The sequence below is a fragment of the Silene latifolia genome, chromosome 9 (assembly GCF_048544455.1).
Source record: "Silene latifolia isolate original U9 population chromosome 9, ASM4854445v1, whole genome shotgun sequence".
Classification (NCBI taxonomy): Eukaryota; Viridiplantae; Streptophyta; class Magnoliopsida; order Caryophyllales; family Caryophyllaceae; genus Silene; species Silene latifolia.
Window position 1 is genome coordinate 219,356,111 of NC_133534.1, and position 15,158 is coordinate 219,371,268.

General features: G+C 40.9%; 1 protein-coding gene across 1 annotated transcript; it reads left to right on the forward strand.

Annotated features, from left to right (window-relative positions):
- The first annotated feature begins 330 nt into the window (after positions 1-330).
- On the forward strand, positions 331-852 carry LOC141602240 (uncharacterized). The gene is made up of 2 exons (XM_074422544.1): positions 331-717; positions 769-852. The coding sequence occupies exons 1-2, from the start codon at positions 331-333 to the stop codon at positions 850-852; spliced, it is 471 nt and encodes a 156-aa protein (XP_074278645.1).
- Positions 853-15,158: the final 14,306 nt, after the last annotated feature.

Genomic DNA, 15,158 nt, shown 5'->3' on the forward strand with positions numbered 1-15,158 from the left:
CTTCTTTGTTGAGAGTTTTCTCTTGTTTGGCCAAAAATGGCAACTTTACTTTATCTCTGTTTTACCCCCGCAACTTATCTTTCAGTCTGATTTTTGGTGCAATGCTTTAGGAATTTGGCCTGGCTCCTTAGGATTAATTTGTGACTAGTTGAATAAGGATTCAGCTGGCCAAGGTGGCTGATGGTGGCTAGCCTGGCTGCTGTTCTTGTGGACTGGTGAAGTTGGACTGGCAGTTGAGGTTGCCTGAGTGGATTCACTGGTTTGAATTGTGCCTGTCATAAAAAAGATGCTGGCCTGGTTATCAGCTCCTGCTGCACGGCCTCTACTGAAATGGTGTCAAAATTGGGTCTTGTGACTACTAAACATCCACACCCATATGCATTACATTGGCTAGATGATGGTAGTAGCGTTAAGGTGACAAAACAGGCCCGGGTTGGTTTGGTTATGGGTTCCTATGTCGATGAGGTGTTGTGTGACGTTATTCCCATGGATGCTTGTCATATTTTGTTGGGACGACCATGGCAATATGACCGGGATGTATTGCATAGAGGGAGGAGTAATGAGTATGAGTTGAAAGACAAAGGGAAACGAATTGTGCTTAAACCAATGTCACCACAAGCTGTCCGTGCTTTGGGTTCAAAACCGAAAGCAAAAGCCCATGCTGCTATGTTGATTGGAGAACAGGCTGTGGAGCGTGCCATTGATCATGGAGAGCAAGTTTATTTGCTTGTTGCTAAAGAAAATTTGAGTGCTAATGTTGTTTTGCAGGAACATAACCCAATTGACGATTTGCTTGAGGAGTTTGGGGATGTGTTTCCCGATGAATTACCCGCTGGTTTGCCTCCTCTTTGAGGCATTGAACATCAAATTGATCTTATTCCGGGCTCAACTCTTCCAAACAAGGCTGCTTATCGATGTAATCCGGAAGAAACAAAAGAACTCCAAAGGCAAATTGATGAATTGATGGAGAGGGGCTATGTGCGTGAGAGTATGAGTCCTTGTGTTGTTCCGGTGTTGCTCATACCAAAGAAGGATGGTTCATGGCGTATGTGTGTTGATAGCCGGGCTGTAAACATCATAACCATCAAATATTGCTTTCCAATACCGAGACTTGATGATATGCTTGACGAGCTTCATGGTTCGGTTATCTTCTCAAAAATTGACCTTAGAAGTGGTTACCATCAGATTCGGATGCGTGAGGGTGATGAATGGAAGACGGCCTTTAAAACGAAGCATGGATTGTATGAATGGACCGTCATGCCATTCGGTCTTACTAATGCTCCGAGTACCTTCATGAGATTGATGAATGAGGTACTTAAATCCTTCTTGGGCAGATTTGTTGTGGTTTATCTTGACGATATTTTGGTGTATAGCAGAAGTATTGATGAGCATTTTGAACATTTGAGGCAAGTGTTCGAAACCTTGCGAAATCAGAAACTTTATGGGAAGCGAGAGAAGTGCCCTTTTCTTGTGGAGAGCGTGGTGTTCTTGGGATATGTGGTGTCCAAGGATGGTGTATCGGTTGATCAATCAAAAATCGAAGCAATTCGATCATGGCCGGTACCTAAAACAGTTAGTGAGGTACGATCTTTTCATGGGCTTGCTTCTTTTTATCGACGATTCATTCGTAATTTTAGCACCATAACCAGCCCTATTACGGAGTGTTTGAAGAAGGGCGGGTTTGAATGGGGTGTGGTTGCTAAACAAGCTTTCGAACTGATTAAGGAACGGTTGTGTACCGCTGCAGCGTATACGTAGCGGAAGACTTAATTGTTTTGTTTTTGGGGTTTTTGTTGTGCAAAAGATAAAGGATATTTGTTTCGATTCCTTGAGAAGAGATCGAAAACAATGGGATATTTGGTATCACTAGACCTATAGTGATAACAATGGGGAATTACTCGAAACGCGTCAAGCAATTCAACTCAAACTGCGGAGCACGTCCTTAGTTTAAGGCAAGACTCGAAATCATCGACTCTTTGGAAAAGATTGAAACCAACAAGTTTTTCTCTCTAAAATGTTTTTACTTCAACTTTGGATGATTTACAAATGAGGAGGTTAGGTCCTTATATAGGATAAAAAACCTTGGCCTCCAAGCAAGCATTTAATGCTAGTTTGTAAGTTTCTAGGATGAATGAACATAGAACTCACAAACTAGACTATTTTGTCAACTTTTATTCTACCTAGTTTGAAAATGCAAAAATCTAAGAATAGGATTCTTCTCCCCTTGTTGAATGCCGCCACTTCCCTCTCCCCTTGCTTGATGCCGCCACTTCCATTGTTCCCACACGGTTTCAGCGTTCCCACGGCCTTGAGCTTTAATCGCACATATTTCCTATCTTTTATTTGAGCCCATCCAATTTTTTGTGTGTGAAAAATGCATTATTTGGGCTTGGTTTTGCTTGGTCCTCTAAATTAAGCACAACCTCTTCCATGTGGTCGATATTCGCATCATGTCGTTTATTAATCGTCCCGCCATACGCATCAAATTCTCTCCCTTAAAAAAGAATTGTCCTCAATTCTTTGCCTCAGTATGCCGGGATCAAAGATGAATATTATAAACCCAAACAAACCCGAGCACATAGTCGAATCATATTTGATGCCACCGGGATCAAAACAAATCTGGAAGTTAGATTCAAACTTGATTAAGAACATGAAGCAGTTTACGCACCCCGTTGATCTTTTCTTCAGCTCATCATCTTCAATGTAGTCTTCACGTTTATCCATCTCCGGTGCTTTGAATTTGTAAAGAGTATTGTAAATCACAACCATTTTGTGCCATCTTTGCTTGTGCTTTACTTTCCTGTGATTTCCTTCCCACCACCTTCCATGCACAATTCTACCAAAATCCAAATAATGGTTGCTCGAAGCAACAAGATCATCATGAGCTTCCATGAAAATTGATTTTAATAAGAAATTAGAGTTCCCACCATGTAGCTTCTTGTCAATGTATTTGTCAATTGGTGATTGATACGGTTCTTTGACTTGATACGGTTCCCACCTTCGTATCACATCCTGCATATCTCTTTGTAGTTGGGGCCAATGAAAATACTCTTTGAGAATATCTACAGTTTTGTTTACCCCGAAATGTACTCCAAGTCCACCTCCATGAGCTTTTCGAATAAGGAGTTCCCGAGTTGGAAGTTTTGGAACACAAAGTCTATTATCTTTGAAGAGAAAACCATCTGGAATAATGAACTCATCATGAGTTCCGGACTTGCAAATCTCGAAGGTTTCTCCAAAGTCGGGATCATGCTCGTAGTAATCCTTCAATGCCTCAAATCCAAGTAATCGGACATCGAGCACGTTCAATAATGAATACAGTCGTGAGAGAGCATCGGCCACCACATTACTCTTGCCACGTTTACACTTTGATGAAAGGTGAAAGGATTGTAGGAACTCCACCCACTTGGCATGCTGTGGATATAACTTTTGTTGTCCATTGATGTGCTTCAGTGATTCGTGGTACGAGTGGAGGATGAAATGACTCGGCCAAAGGTAGTGACTCCAACGTTGAAGAGCTCTCACGATAGCATAAAATTCTTTGTCGTACGTCGAGTAATTGAGCCGGGCTCCATTCAATTTCTCGGAGAAATAAGCGATGGGTCGCTTTCCTTGTATTAGTACGGCTCCAATTCTAACACCGCTTGCGTCATATTCCATCTCAAATGGTTGAGTGAAATCCGGGAGTGCCAATAACGGTGCCTCGCAAAGTTTCGGAATAATGGTTTCGAACTCCATTTGAGCGGCTGGGGTCCATACGAAGGTTCCCCTTTTCGTACACTCGGTGATAGGACTAGTAATGGTACTAAAGTCCCGAATGAACCTCCGATAGAATAAGGTGAGTCTATGAAATGATTGGACCTCCGTGATGGTCTTAGGAGTAGGCCATGACTTGGTTGCTTCAATTTTGATTTGTTCCTCTGAAATCCTGACTTTAGATACCATATAGTCGAGAAAGATGACGCTCTCGACCAAGAATGAACACTCCTCCTTTTTACCATAGAGTTGCTGCACTCGGGGCGTATTGAACACCTTGCGAAAGCGTTTGAAATGATCATCCTTGCTCCGGCCGAAGATCAAAATGTCATCCAAGTAGACGACAACAAATCTGCTCAAGAAAGGTTTGAGTACCTTGTTCATGAGTCGCATAATAGTACTCGGAGCATTGGTTAATCCGAATGGCATGACGGCCCACTCGTATAACCCATGTCTATTCTTGAACGCGGTTTTCCACCTATCCCTTTCTCTTATTCGCATTTGGTGATAACCACTTCTCAAGTCGGTCTTAGAAAAGGTTTTGGATCCATGTAACTCATCAAGCATGTCGTCAAGCCTTGGGATAGGAAGACGGTACTTGATAGTTATGTTGTTCATGGCTCGACTATCAACGCACATTCGCCACGTCCCATCCTTCTTTGGGACAAGTAGAGTAGGGACGGCACATGGAATCAGGTTTTCACGAACATAGCCTCGATCCATTAGCTTCTCCATTTGTCGTTGCAACTCTTTTATCTCCATTGGATTGCATCGATAGGCCGCTTTGTTCGGTAAAGAAGTTTCGGGAATGAGATCAATTTGGCGTTCGATCCCTCTAATAGATGGTAAACCAGCGGGTAGTTCCTTGGGAAAGACATCCCTGAATTCCTCATCCGAGTTTGGCACAAGATTAAGATTATCTTGAGTTGCATCGTCATCACTTGTATGATCACTTTCTTCCATGAGAGTTTCATCATAAACTTCTTCCAATTCTTCATCAAAAACAATTGGTAGATTTGGATCAAATAAAGAAGTACCTCCCGCATGAGGTTCATCCAAGTTGGCAAATATGTCATCTTCAATCACATCTTTAATTTGATCATCGTCACTCAATGGCTCTATAATCTCGTCCTTTTCTCTTTCTTCGAAATTGAACACATCACTCATTCGTTCCTCCTCATCAAACAACTCATCCTGATAAGCAACAGTGTCTCTCAAGGTGTTCAATCGTTCATCTGGACACGCGCTTTGATAGTGCCCACACCCCGGACACTTTAAACATCGTACTTTGGAGAGACTTGTTTCCTTGGAATCGGGCGTTCTTGCCTCGGAACTTGGGGTGGCAGCCGACTTGGGGTCGCCAACACTATTCGTCGTGCTCCATTGTTTGAGATTGGCGATCTTACGATAAGTCGTAAGCGTATAAGTTGCTGGAGCATATTTCTTACGCAACTTGCGTTTACGAGAATCCCAAGAAGATAATTTCCTTTTCCCAGCGCGAGCACGCCTTGCTTTCAAACTCTTGTACCATAGTGAAGCCCCTCCACTAAGTCTTTGAATAGCGTACTTGCAGCGTTTCGCGTCATCCAGAACTTCAAAATCAAACATTCGTTCGATTTTCCGTTCCCATTCGAGGTAGTCCTTTGGGTCCGTGCCTCCCGTGAACTCGGGTAGTTCACTCACTTCGAACTCTTCAACGGTTCGTTCTCGTCTAGGCAACCACTTGGAATCGTTTTCTTGTAACTTTTTCAAGGCTCTTTGAAGATTCTCAAGAAAGTTGGGATCGTCGAAGTTCATTTTGATGTTGGTTGTTTGAAATTTTGAAGCTCTCTTTTTTTTTTTGATGGTGAACAGTACTGTGAACAGTACCGTGAATAGTGTTTTTTTTTTTTTGTTCAAACCGTGCCTTCAAGATCCAATCGATTAAACCTCAACTACCTCGCCGAGTTTAATCTTTGAATACCAAGCGCGTTGGATATTCAACTATCAACTGATTGGGACCTCCTTAGGACCGTCTTGATTTTTTTGGGGTGATCAAGAGCCGAAGCTCTGATACCACTTGGAGCGTATACGTAGCGGAAGACTTAATTGTTTTGTTTTTGGGGTTTTTGTTGTGCAAAAGATAAAGGATATTTGTTTCGATTCCTTGAGAAGAGATCGAAAACAATGGGATATTTGGTATCACTAGACCTATAGTGATAACAATGGGGAATTACTCGAAACGCGTCAAGCAATTCAACTCAAACTGCGGAGCACGTCCTTAGTTTAAGGCAAGACTCGAAATCATCGACTCTTTGGAAAAGATTGAAACCAACAAGTTTCTCTCTCTAAAATGTTTTTACTTCAACTTTGGATGATTTACAAATGAGGAGGTTAGGTCCTTATATAGGATAAAAAACCTTGGCCTCCAAGCAAGCATTTAATGCTAGTTTGTAAGTTTCTAGGATGAATGAACATAGAACTCACAAACTAGACTATTTTGTCAACTTTTATTCTACCTAGTTTGAAAATGCAAAAATCTAAGAATAGGATTCTTCTCCCCTTGTTGAATGCCGCCACTTCCCTCTCCCCTTGCTTGATGCCGCCACTTCCATTGTTCCCACACGGTTTCAGCGTTCCCACGGCCTTGAGCTTTAATCGCACATATTTCCTATCTTTTATTTGAGCCCATCCAATTTTTTGTGTGTGAAAAATGCATTATTTGGGCTTGGTTTTGCTTGGTCCTCTAAATTAAGCACAACCTCTTCCATGTGGTCGATATTCGCATCAGGTCGTTTATTAATCGTCCCGCCATACGCATCAAAAAAGAGGGAATTGAGAATCCCAAGAAGATAATTTCCTTTTCCCAGCGCGAGCACGCCTTGCTTTCAAACTCTTGTACCATAGTGAAGCCCCTCCACTAAGTCTTTGGGGCTTATTTGGACTGAATTTATTCGGGATTCCCGCTGAAATTTATTATAATTTTTACCCCCCCTCTATACGCATCAACTCTCCCTTTCTTCAAAAAGAATCGCCCCGATTCTTGTACCTTTAAGTGTCGAGGAGAGATGCTGCCTTGTATTCATCCTTTGCTACCCAATGCCTGGTTTGAACACCTTCGATGATTGTTGAGAATCGAAATCAACACTCCCCATCTTCCAGAAGAATCGATCCGATTCTTGGAAATACTTGATGCCACCGGGGTCAAAAACAAATCTTGAAGTTAGATTCAACTTGATTATGAACATGGAGCTATTTGCACACACCGTTGATCTCTTCTTCAACTCATCATCTTCAATATAGTCTTCATGTTGATCTATCTCCAGTGAATTGAATTTGTAATGCGTATTGTAAATTAAAACCATTTTGTGCCATCTTTGCTTGTGATTTCCTCCCCTCCATCCTCCGTGCACAATTCTACTAAAATCCAAATAATCGTTGCTCGAAACAACAAGATCATCATGAGCTTCCATAAAAATTGACTGCAATAAGAAGTTAGAGTTCCCACCATATAGCTTCTCATCAATGTATTTATCAATTGGTGATTGATACGGTTCTTTAGCTTGAGAATCTGATTTAATGTGATTGCCCAGAAACTCCTCATCCAAGATTGGCATAAGATTAAGTTTATTTTGATTTGCATCGTCATAACTTGTATGATCACTTTCTTCCACGTGAGCTTCATCATAAACTTCTTCAAATTCTTCATCAAAAACAATTGGTAGATTGGGATCAAATAAAGTACCTTCTGTATGAGATTCATCCTCAAAAGAAAATATGTCATCTTCAATCACATCTTTAATTTGATCATCATCACTTAAGGGTTCTGTTCTGATAATCTCATCCTCTTCCTTTGGTTCATCACCCTGAAACTGACAGTCGCCTATCTGACAGTCTACTCCACCGTTCGTTTCAACAAATTCAGGCATTTCTACAATCTGACAGTTCTGTGGTGTCTCTCCATGCTTTTCTTGAATTCGTAATCGTTTCAAGCATCGATATTGTTCGAAGGATATGTACTCCTCATTAGGGCAAGAAATATATGAATGTCCAAATCCATGACACATAGTACAACGTGCCAAATCTTCTCTTCCAATCCTTAGACACTCAATTTCCCGTGACCGTCTCAAGATGAACAAAATTTCATCTTTGTATTGTTCCATCTTTTGTCCTTTTTTTTTTGTTTAAATTTTTTTTTTTTTTTTTTTGCGGATGAACAGTACCGTGAACAGTAACGTTTTTTTTTTTTTTTTTTTTTTTTTTTTGTTCAAACCGTGCCTTCAAGATCCAATCGATTAAACCTCAACTACCTCGCCGAGTTTAATCTTTGAATACCAAGCGCGTTGGATATTCAACTATCAATTGATTGGGACCTCCTTAGGACCGTCTTGATTTTTTTGGGGTGATCAAGAGCCGAAGCTCTGATACCATTTGAAGCGTATACGGAGCGGAAGACTTTATTGTGGATTCAAGTGAGGCGAAAGATCCGAATGCACTAGGTGCAACCCGACCATTTCGTGTCACTTGGTGTGATATGGGCGAAGCGGAAGTCTTTTTGTTTTGTTTTGTGTTTTTGTTGTGCAGGGAATAAAGGATATTTGCTTCGATTTCTTGTGAAGAGATCGAACCAATGGGATATTTGCTATCACTAGACCTATAGCGATAACAATGGGGAATTACTCGAAAACGCGTCAAGTAATTCAACTTAAACCGCGGAGCGCGTCCTTAGTTCAAGCAAGGTGCGAATTACTCGTTTCGACCTCTTAAGCCAAACTACTCGTGTAACAACACAAGAAGACAAGACAAGTTTTAGAGAATACTCTCAAGTTTTTACTTCAAAATTGGGTGATTACAAATGAGGGAGGCTAGGTCCTTATATAGGACAAAAAGCTTTGGCCTCCAAGTAAACATTAAATGCTAGTTTGCAAGTTCTAGGATGATTAGGTGCATAGAACTTACAACTTAGACTCTTTTGTCAACTATTTATTCAACCTAGTTTGAAAATACTAAAAACTAAGTAGGAATTCCTCCCCCTTTCTTGATGCCGCCATTCTCCCCATTCCCACACGGTTCTCACAGTTCCCACGGGTCTCGGGTTTCGATTGCGCAGATTTCCATTTCTTTACTTGAGCCCATCCAATTTTCGTGCATAAATAATGTATTACTTGGGCTTGGTCTTGCTTGGTCTTCTAAGTTGAGCACAACCTCTTCTATTGGGTCTATATCCGCATCATCTTTGGGGCTTATTTGGACTGAATTTATTCGGGATTCCCGCTGAAATTTATTATAATTTTTACCCCCCCTCTATACGCATCAACTTTTGGAGCGTATACGGAGCGGAAGACTTTATTGTGGATTCAAGTGAGGCGAATGATCCGAATGCACTAGGTGCAACCCGACCAGATCGTGTCACTTGGCGTGAGATTGGCGAAGCGGAAGTCTTTTTGTTTGGTTTTTGGGTTTATGTTGTGCAAGAATAAAAGGATATTTGCTTCGATTTCTTGTGAAGAGATCGAACCAATGGGATATTTGCTATCACTAGACCTATAGCGATAACAATGGGGAATTACTCGAAAACGCGTCAAGTAATTCAACTTAAACTGCGGAGAGCGTCCTTAGTTCAAGGCAAGACTCGAAATCATCGACTCTTTGAAAAGATTGAAACAACAGAGTTTCGGCTCTTGATCACCCCAAAAAAAATCAAGACGGTCCTAAGGAGGTCCCAATCAGTTGATAGTTGAATATCCAACGCGCTTGGTGTTCAAAGATTAAACTCGGCGAGGTAGTTGAGGTTTAATCGATTGGATCTTGAAGGCACGAATTGAACAAAAAAAAAAAAAACACTGTTCACGGTACTGTTCACGGTACTGTTCATCAGCAAAAAAAAACATTAAATGCTAGTTTTTAAGTTCTAGGATGATTAGATGCATAGAACTTACAACTTAGACTCTTTTGTCAAATCTTATTCAAACTATGTTGAAAATGCAAAAATATAAAATTTGATTCTCCCCCCCTTGGTGCCACCACATTTCGGCTCTTTCATTTGTTCCCACACGGCATTCTTCTTGTTCCCACACGGTTTCAGTGTTCCCACGGGTCTTGAGTCTCGATTGCGCATATTTCCTTTTCTTTAAATGAGCTCATCCATGTTTATGCGTACTTGCTTCACTTGTCAACCCGTAATTTATTAACCGTCGTATTTATTTTGGGCTTATTTTGGACGGGATTTATTCGTGATTTCCGCTGAAATTTATTAGAATTTTTACCCCCCCTCTATACGCATCAACTCTCTCCTTCTTCAAAAAGAATCGTCCCGATTCTTATGCCTTCAAGTGTCGAGGAGAGATGCAGAGGTGCTGCCTTGTGTTCATCCTTTGCTACCCAATGCCCGGTTTGAACACCTTTGATGATTGTTGAGAATCGAAATCAACACTCCCCCTCTTCAAGAAGAATCGATCCGATTCTTGGAAATACTTGATGCCACCGGGGTCAAAAACAAATCTCGAAGTTAGATTCAACTTGATTATGAACATGAAGCTATTTGCGCACACCGTTGATCTCTTCTTCAATTCATCATCTTCAATATAGTCGTCATGTTTATCCATCTCCAGTGAATTGAATTTGTAATGAGTATTGTAGATTAAAACCATTTTGTGCCATCTTTGCTTGTGATTTCCTTCCCTCCATCCTCCGTGCACAATTCTACCAAAATCCAAATAATCGTTGCTCGAAACAACAAGATCATCATGAGCTTCCATAAAAATTGACTTCAATAAGAAATTAGAGTTCCCACCATATAGCTTCTCATCAATGTATTTATCAATTGGTGATTGATACGGTTCTTTAGCTTGAGAATCTGATTTAATGTGATTGCCCAGAAACTCCTCATCCAAGATTGGCATAAGATTAAGTTTATTTTGATTTGCATCGTCATAACTTGTATGATCACTTTCTTCCACGTGAGCTTCATCATAAACTTCTTCAAATTCTTTATCAAAAACAATTGGTAGATCTGGATCAAATAAAGAAGTACCTTCTGTATGAGATTCATCCTCAAAAGGAAATATGTAATCTTCAATCACATCTTTAATTTGATCATCATCACTTAATGGTTCTATTCTGATAATCTCATCCTCTTCTTTTGGTTCATCACCCTGAAATTGACAGTCTACTCCACCGTTTGTTTCAACTAGATCAGGCATTCCTACAATCTGACAGTCGTCTGGACTGTTCTGTAGCGTCTCTTCATGCTTTTCTTGAATTAGTAATCGTTTCAAGCATTGATATTGTTCAAAGGATATGTATTCCTCATTAGGGCATGAAATATATGAATGTCCAAATCCATGACACATAGTACAACGTGCCAAATCTTCTCTCCCAATCCTTAGACACTCAATTTCTCGTGACCGTCTCAAGATGAACAAAATTTCATTTTTGTATTGTTCCATCTTTTTTGTCCCCCCTTTTTTTTCAGTTTTTTTTTTTTTTTTTTTTGCGGATGAACAGTACCGTGAACAGTGTTTTTTGGGGGTTTTTTTTTTTTTTTTTTGTTCAATTCGTGCCTTCAAGATCCAATCAATTAAACCTCAACTACCTCGCCGAGTTTAATCTTTGAATACCAAGCGCGTTGGATATTCAACTATCAACTGATTGGCACCTCCTTAGGACCGTCTTGATTTTTTTGGGGTGATCAAGAGCCGAAGCTCTGATACCATTTGGTGCGTATACGTAGCGGAAGACTTAATTGTTGATTCAAGTGAGGCGAAAGATCCGAATGCACTAGGTGCAACCCGACCAGTTCGTGTCACTTGGCGTGATATGGGCGAAGCGGAAGTCTTTTAGTTTTGTTTTTGGGTTTTTTTGTTGTGCAAAAGATAAAGGATATTTGTTTCGATTTCTTGTGAAGAGATCGAACCAATGGGATATTTGCTATCACTAGACCTATAGCGATAACAATGGGGAATTACTCGAAAACGCGTCAAGCAATTCAACTTAAACTGCGGAGCGCGTCCTTAGTTCAAGGCAAGACTCGAAATCATCGACTCTTTGAAAAGATTGAAACAACCAGTTTCTCTCTCTAAAAGGTTTTTTCTTCAACTTGGATGCTTACAAATGAGGAGGTTAGGTCCTTATATAGGATAAAAATCTTGGCCTCCAAGTAAACATTAAATGCTAGTTTTTAAGTTCTAGGATGATTAGATGCATAGAACTTACAACTTAGACTCTTTTGTCAAATCTTATTCAAACTATGTTGAAAATGCAAAAATATAAAATTTGATTCTCCCCCCCTTGGTGCCACCACATTTCGGCTCTTTCATTTGTTCCCACACGGCATTCTTCTTGTTCCCACACGGTTTCAGTGTTCCCACGGGTCTTGAGTCTCGATTGCGCATATTTCCTTTTCTTTAAACGAGCTCATCCATGTTTATGCGTACTTGCTTCACTTGTCAACCCGTAATTTATTAACCGTCGTATTTATTTTGGGCTTATTTTGGACGGGATTTATTCGTGATTTCCACTGAAATTTATTAGAATTTTTACCCCCCCTCTATACGCATCAACTATTTGATGTAAAACCGGGTACCAAATCGGTGTAAATGTTAGACACGAAAAGGCCTGATTTGGTAAAGTATTGTGCGTGATATTTTTGGTGTTTTATGAGTTTAAATTGCAGCGGAAAAAGTTAAGTAAAATGGATATGGATTAGCTAAGAAACCTCGCAAGATAACTCAACTAAAACTGGAATCTCCAACCAAGACCACACAGGAACAAGGAGGGAAATAAAGGATATTTCAACCAAGAACACACAGTAAACAAGGCTGAAATAAGGCGCCGACCTCGCAAGGAAGACAAGAACACTCGCAAGCGTTCAAAGTTTGAGAGAAAATCTCTACACTTGGGTTTATATTTCTGAAATTGGATTATTACAAATGAGGTATTTTGGCCCTTATATAGCCTAGGATGTACTTGGGCTCCAAGGCAGCATTAAATGCTAAAAACTATTTCCTAGGCATGCTTGGGCACCAAGGCATTATTTAAAATTATATAGAAAAAATATGCTAGATTTTTGTAAAAACTAGGTGAGGAAAACTAGGTGAGGAAGACTAAAATCATCCTCTTAACTTGGGCGGCACTCTCCTTGGGCGGCACTCCTTGGACGCATTTCTCGGATCAGCTCGTGCTCGATTTCCAACTTATCATTGTGACATAACTCGCATTTCTTTTAGCGCCAAAATAAGGACTCGGATCAGCGTTAAGTAAGAGTGCGCTAGAGCTCGACATTGCTCCCGCATCATTCTCTCCTTCTTCAAAAGAATTTGTCCTCAAATTTTCATCATCCAAGTATGGAGATAGATCACCAATATTGAAAGTAGCACTTACACCACCATATTCATCAGGGAGTTCAATTTTGTAAGCACTTTCACCGTAGCGCTCAAGCACTCGAAATGGACCATCGGCCCTTGGCATTAACTTGTTCTTTCGCTTAGAGGGAAACCTCTCCTTGCGAAGATGTAACCAAACAAGATCTCCCACCTTGAATGTAGGCTGTTTACGATGCTTATTAGCTTTCTCCTTGTATCTTGCATTAGCCTTCTCAATTTGAGCTTTGATTTGCTCACAAGTACGCAAGAATGCAGCTTGTCTTTCCTTAGCTTCAAAACTTACCGTCTCCTTCTTTGGAATAGGAATAAGATCAATAGGGAGATAAGGATTTATCCCATAAACGATCTCGAATGGTGCACGGCCAGTAGTCATAGACGGTGTACGATTATAGGCAAACTCAGCATGTGCCAACTTCACATCCCAATCCTTTGTGCTCTTACTCACTAAACCTCGTAACAAACTTCCAAGAGTTCGATTTGTCACCTCCGTTTGACCATCAGTTTGGGGATGGTGAGAAGTACTAAACAACAATTTAGTACCAACCAAACGCCACAATGTCTTCCAAAAGTAGCTTAAAAACTTAGTGTCTCGATCGGAAACAATAGTTTTTGGAATGCCATGTAGACGAACAACTTCCTTGTAATACAACTCAGCAACTTTAGAAGCATCATCAGTTTTGTGACATGGTATGAAATGAGCCATTTTTGAGAATCAATCAACCACCACCATGATTGAATCTTTACCTCTTTGAGTCCGCGGCAACCCAACAATAAAATCCATGCTTACCTCGTTCCTTGGTTGTGTAGGAACTGGTAAGGGAGTGTAAAGCCCCTTAGTGAATGAACTTTTCGATATTTGGCATGTAGCACACCTTGCTATCACATCTTGCACATCCTTGAGCATCTTAGGCCAATAGAAGTGCTCTCCAAGGATATCATAAGTCTTATTGACGCCAAAGTGTCCAGCCAACGCTCCTCCATGTGCTTCTCTAACCAATAGCTCTCGAATTGAGCTCTTAGGAATACAAAGCTTGTTTCCTTTGAACAAATATCCTTCTTGCACCGAGAACAAATTAGTAGGACTAATAAGTTCATTTGAAAAATCAGGATCATCTTTGTATAATTCTTTCAATTGCTCAAATCCAAGTAACCTCGCATCAAGTGCAACAAGCAAACAATGCCTCCTTGAAAGCGCATCAGCCACAACATTAGAGTTTCCCATTTTATACTTTGAAGAAAAGGTGAAGGATTGTAGGAACTCTACCCATTTGGCATGTCAAACCACCCCCAGTGCTGCTATCAAACCACCCGCCTCAAAGGAGAATAGCTACACGCAGATTCGGTGTTTTAAATGTCAAGGGTTTGGGCATTTCAAAAATGCGTGCCCGAATCAGCGAACCATCACCCTAAGATAGGCCGTGAAATGTCGTGATGAACTGTTCGAAGAAGAGGAAAGAACCGAGGGTATTTTTAATCTCGATGGAGAAGAAGAAGAGGCACACGCCGAGAACATCGATGATTACGTCGCTCCTAGTTATGACTGTGCTTTGGTTCTCCGAACCCTGCAAGCCCAAACGTCGCCCATGGAAACGGAGCAACGAGGTCAAATATTCCACACCAAATGCCAAGTGAAAGACAAATGGTGTAGCCTAATCATTGACGGAGGCAGTTGCACCAACGTCGCCTCAAAGGAGATGGTGGAGAAATTAAAACTACCCACGACACCTCACCCAAAACCATACGCCCTGCATTGGTTGGATGACGAGAATAAGGTGAAAATCACTAAGCAAGTGAGGGTGGCACTGACCATGGGATCTTACAACGACGACATCCTATGCGATGTTGTACCAATGGATGCATGTCATGTCCTATTAGGACGCCCTTAGCAGTATGACCGGGATGTGGTGCATCGCGGTCGAAGCAACGAGTACGAGTTGGTAAGTAAGGGAAAAAGAATTGTCTTAAAACCAATGGCGCCAAGTGAAGTACGTTCTATGAGTGCCAAGCGTGGAACGACTACTAGCTTGACCATGTTCGCTG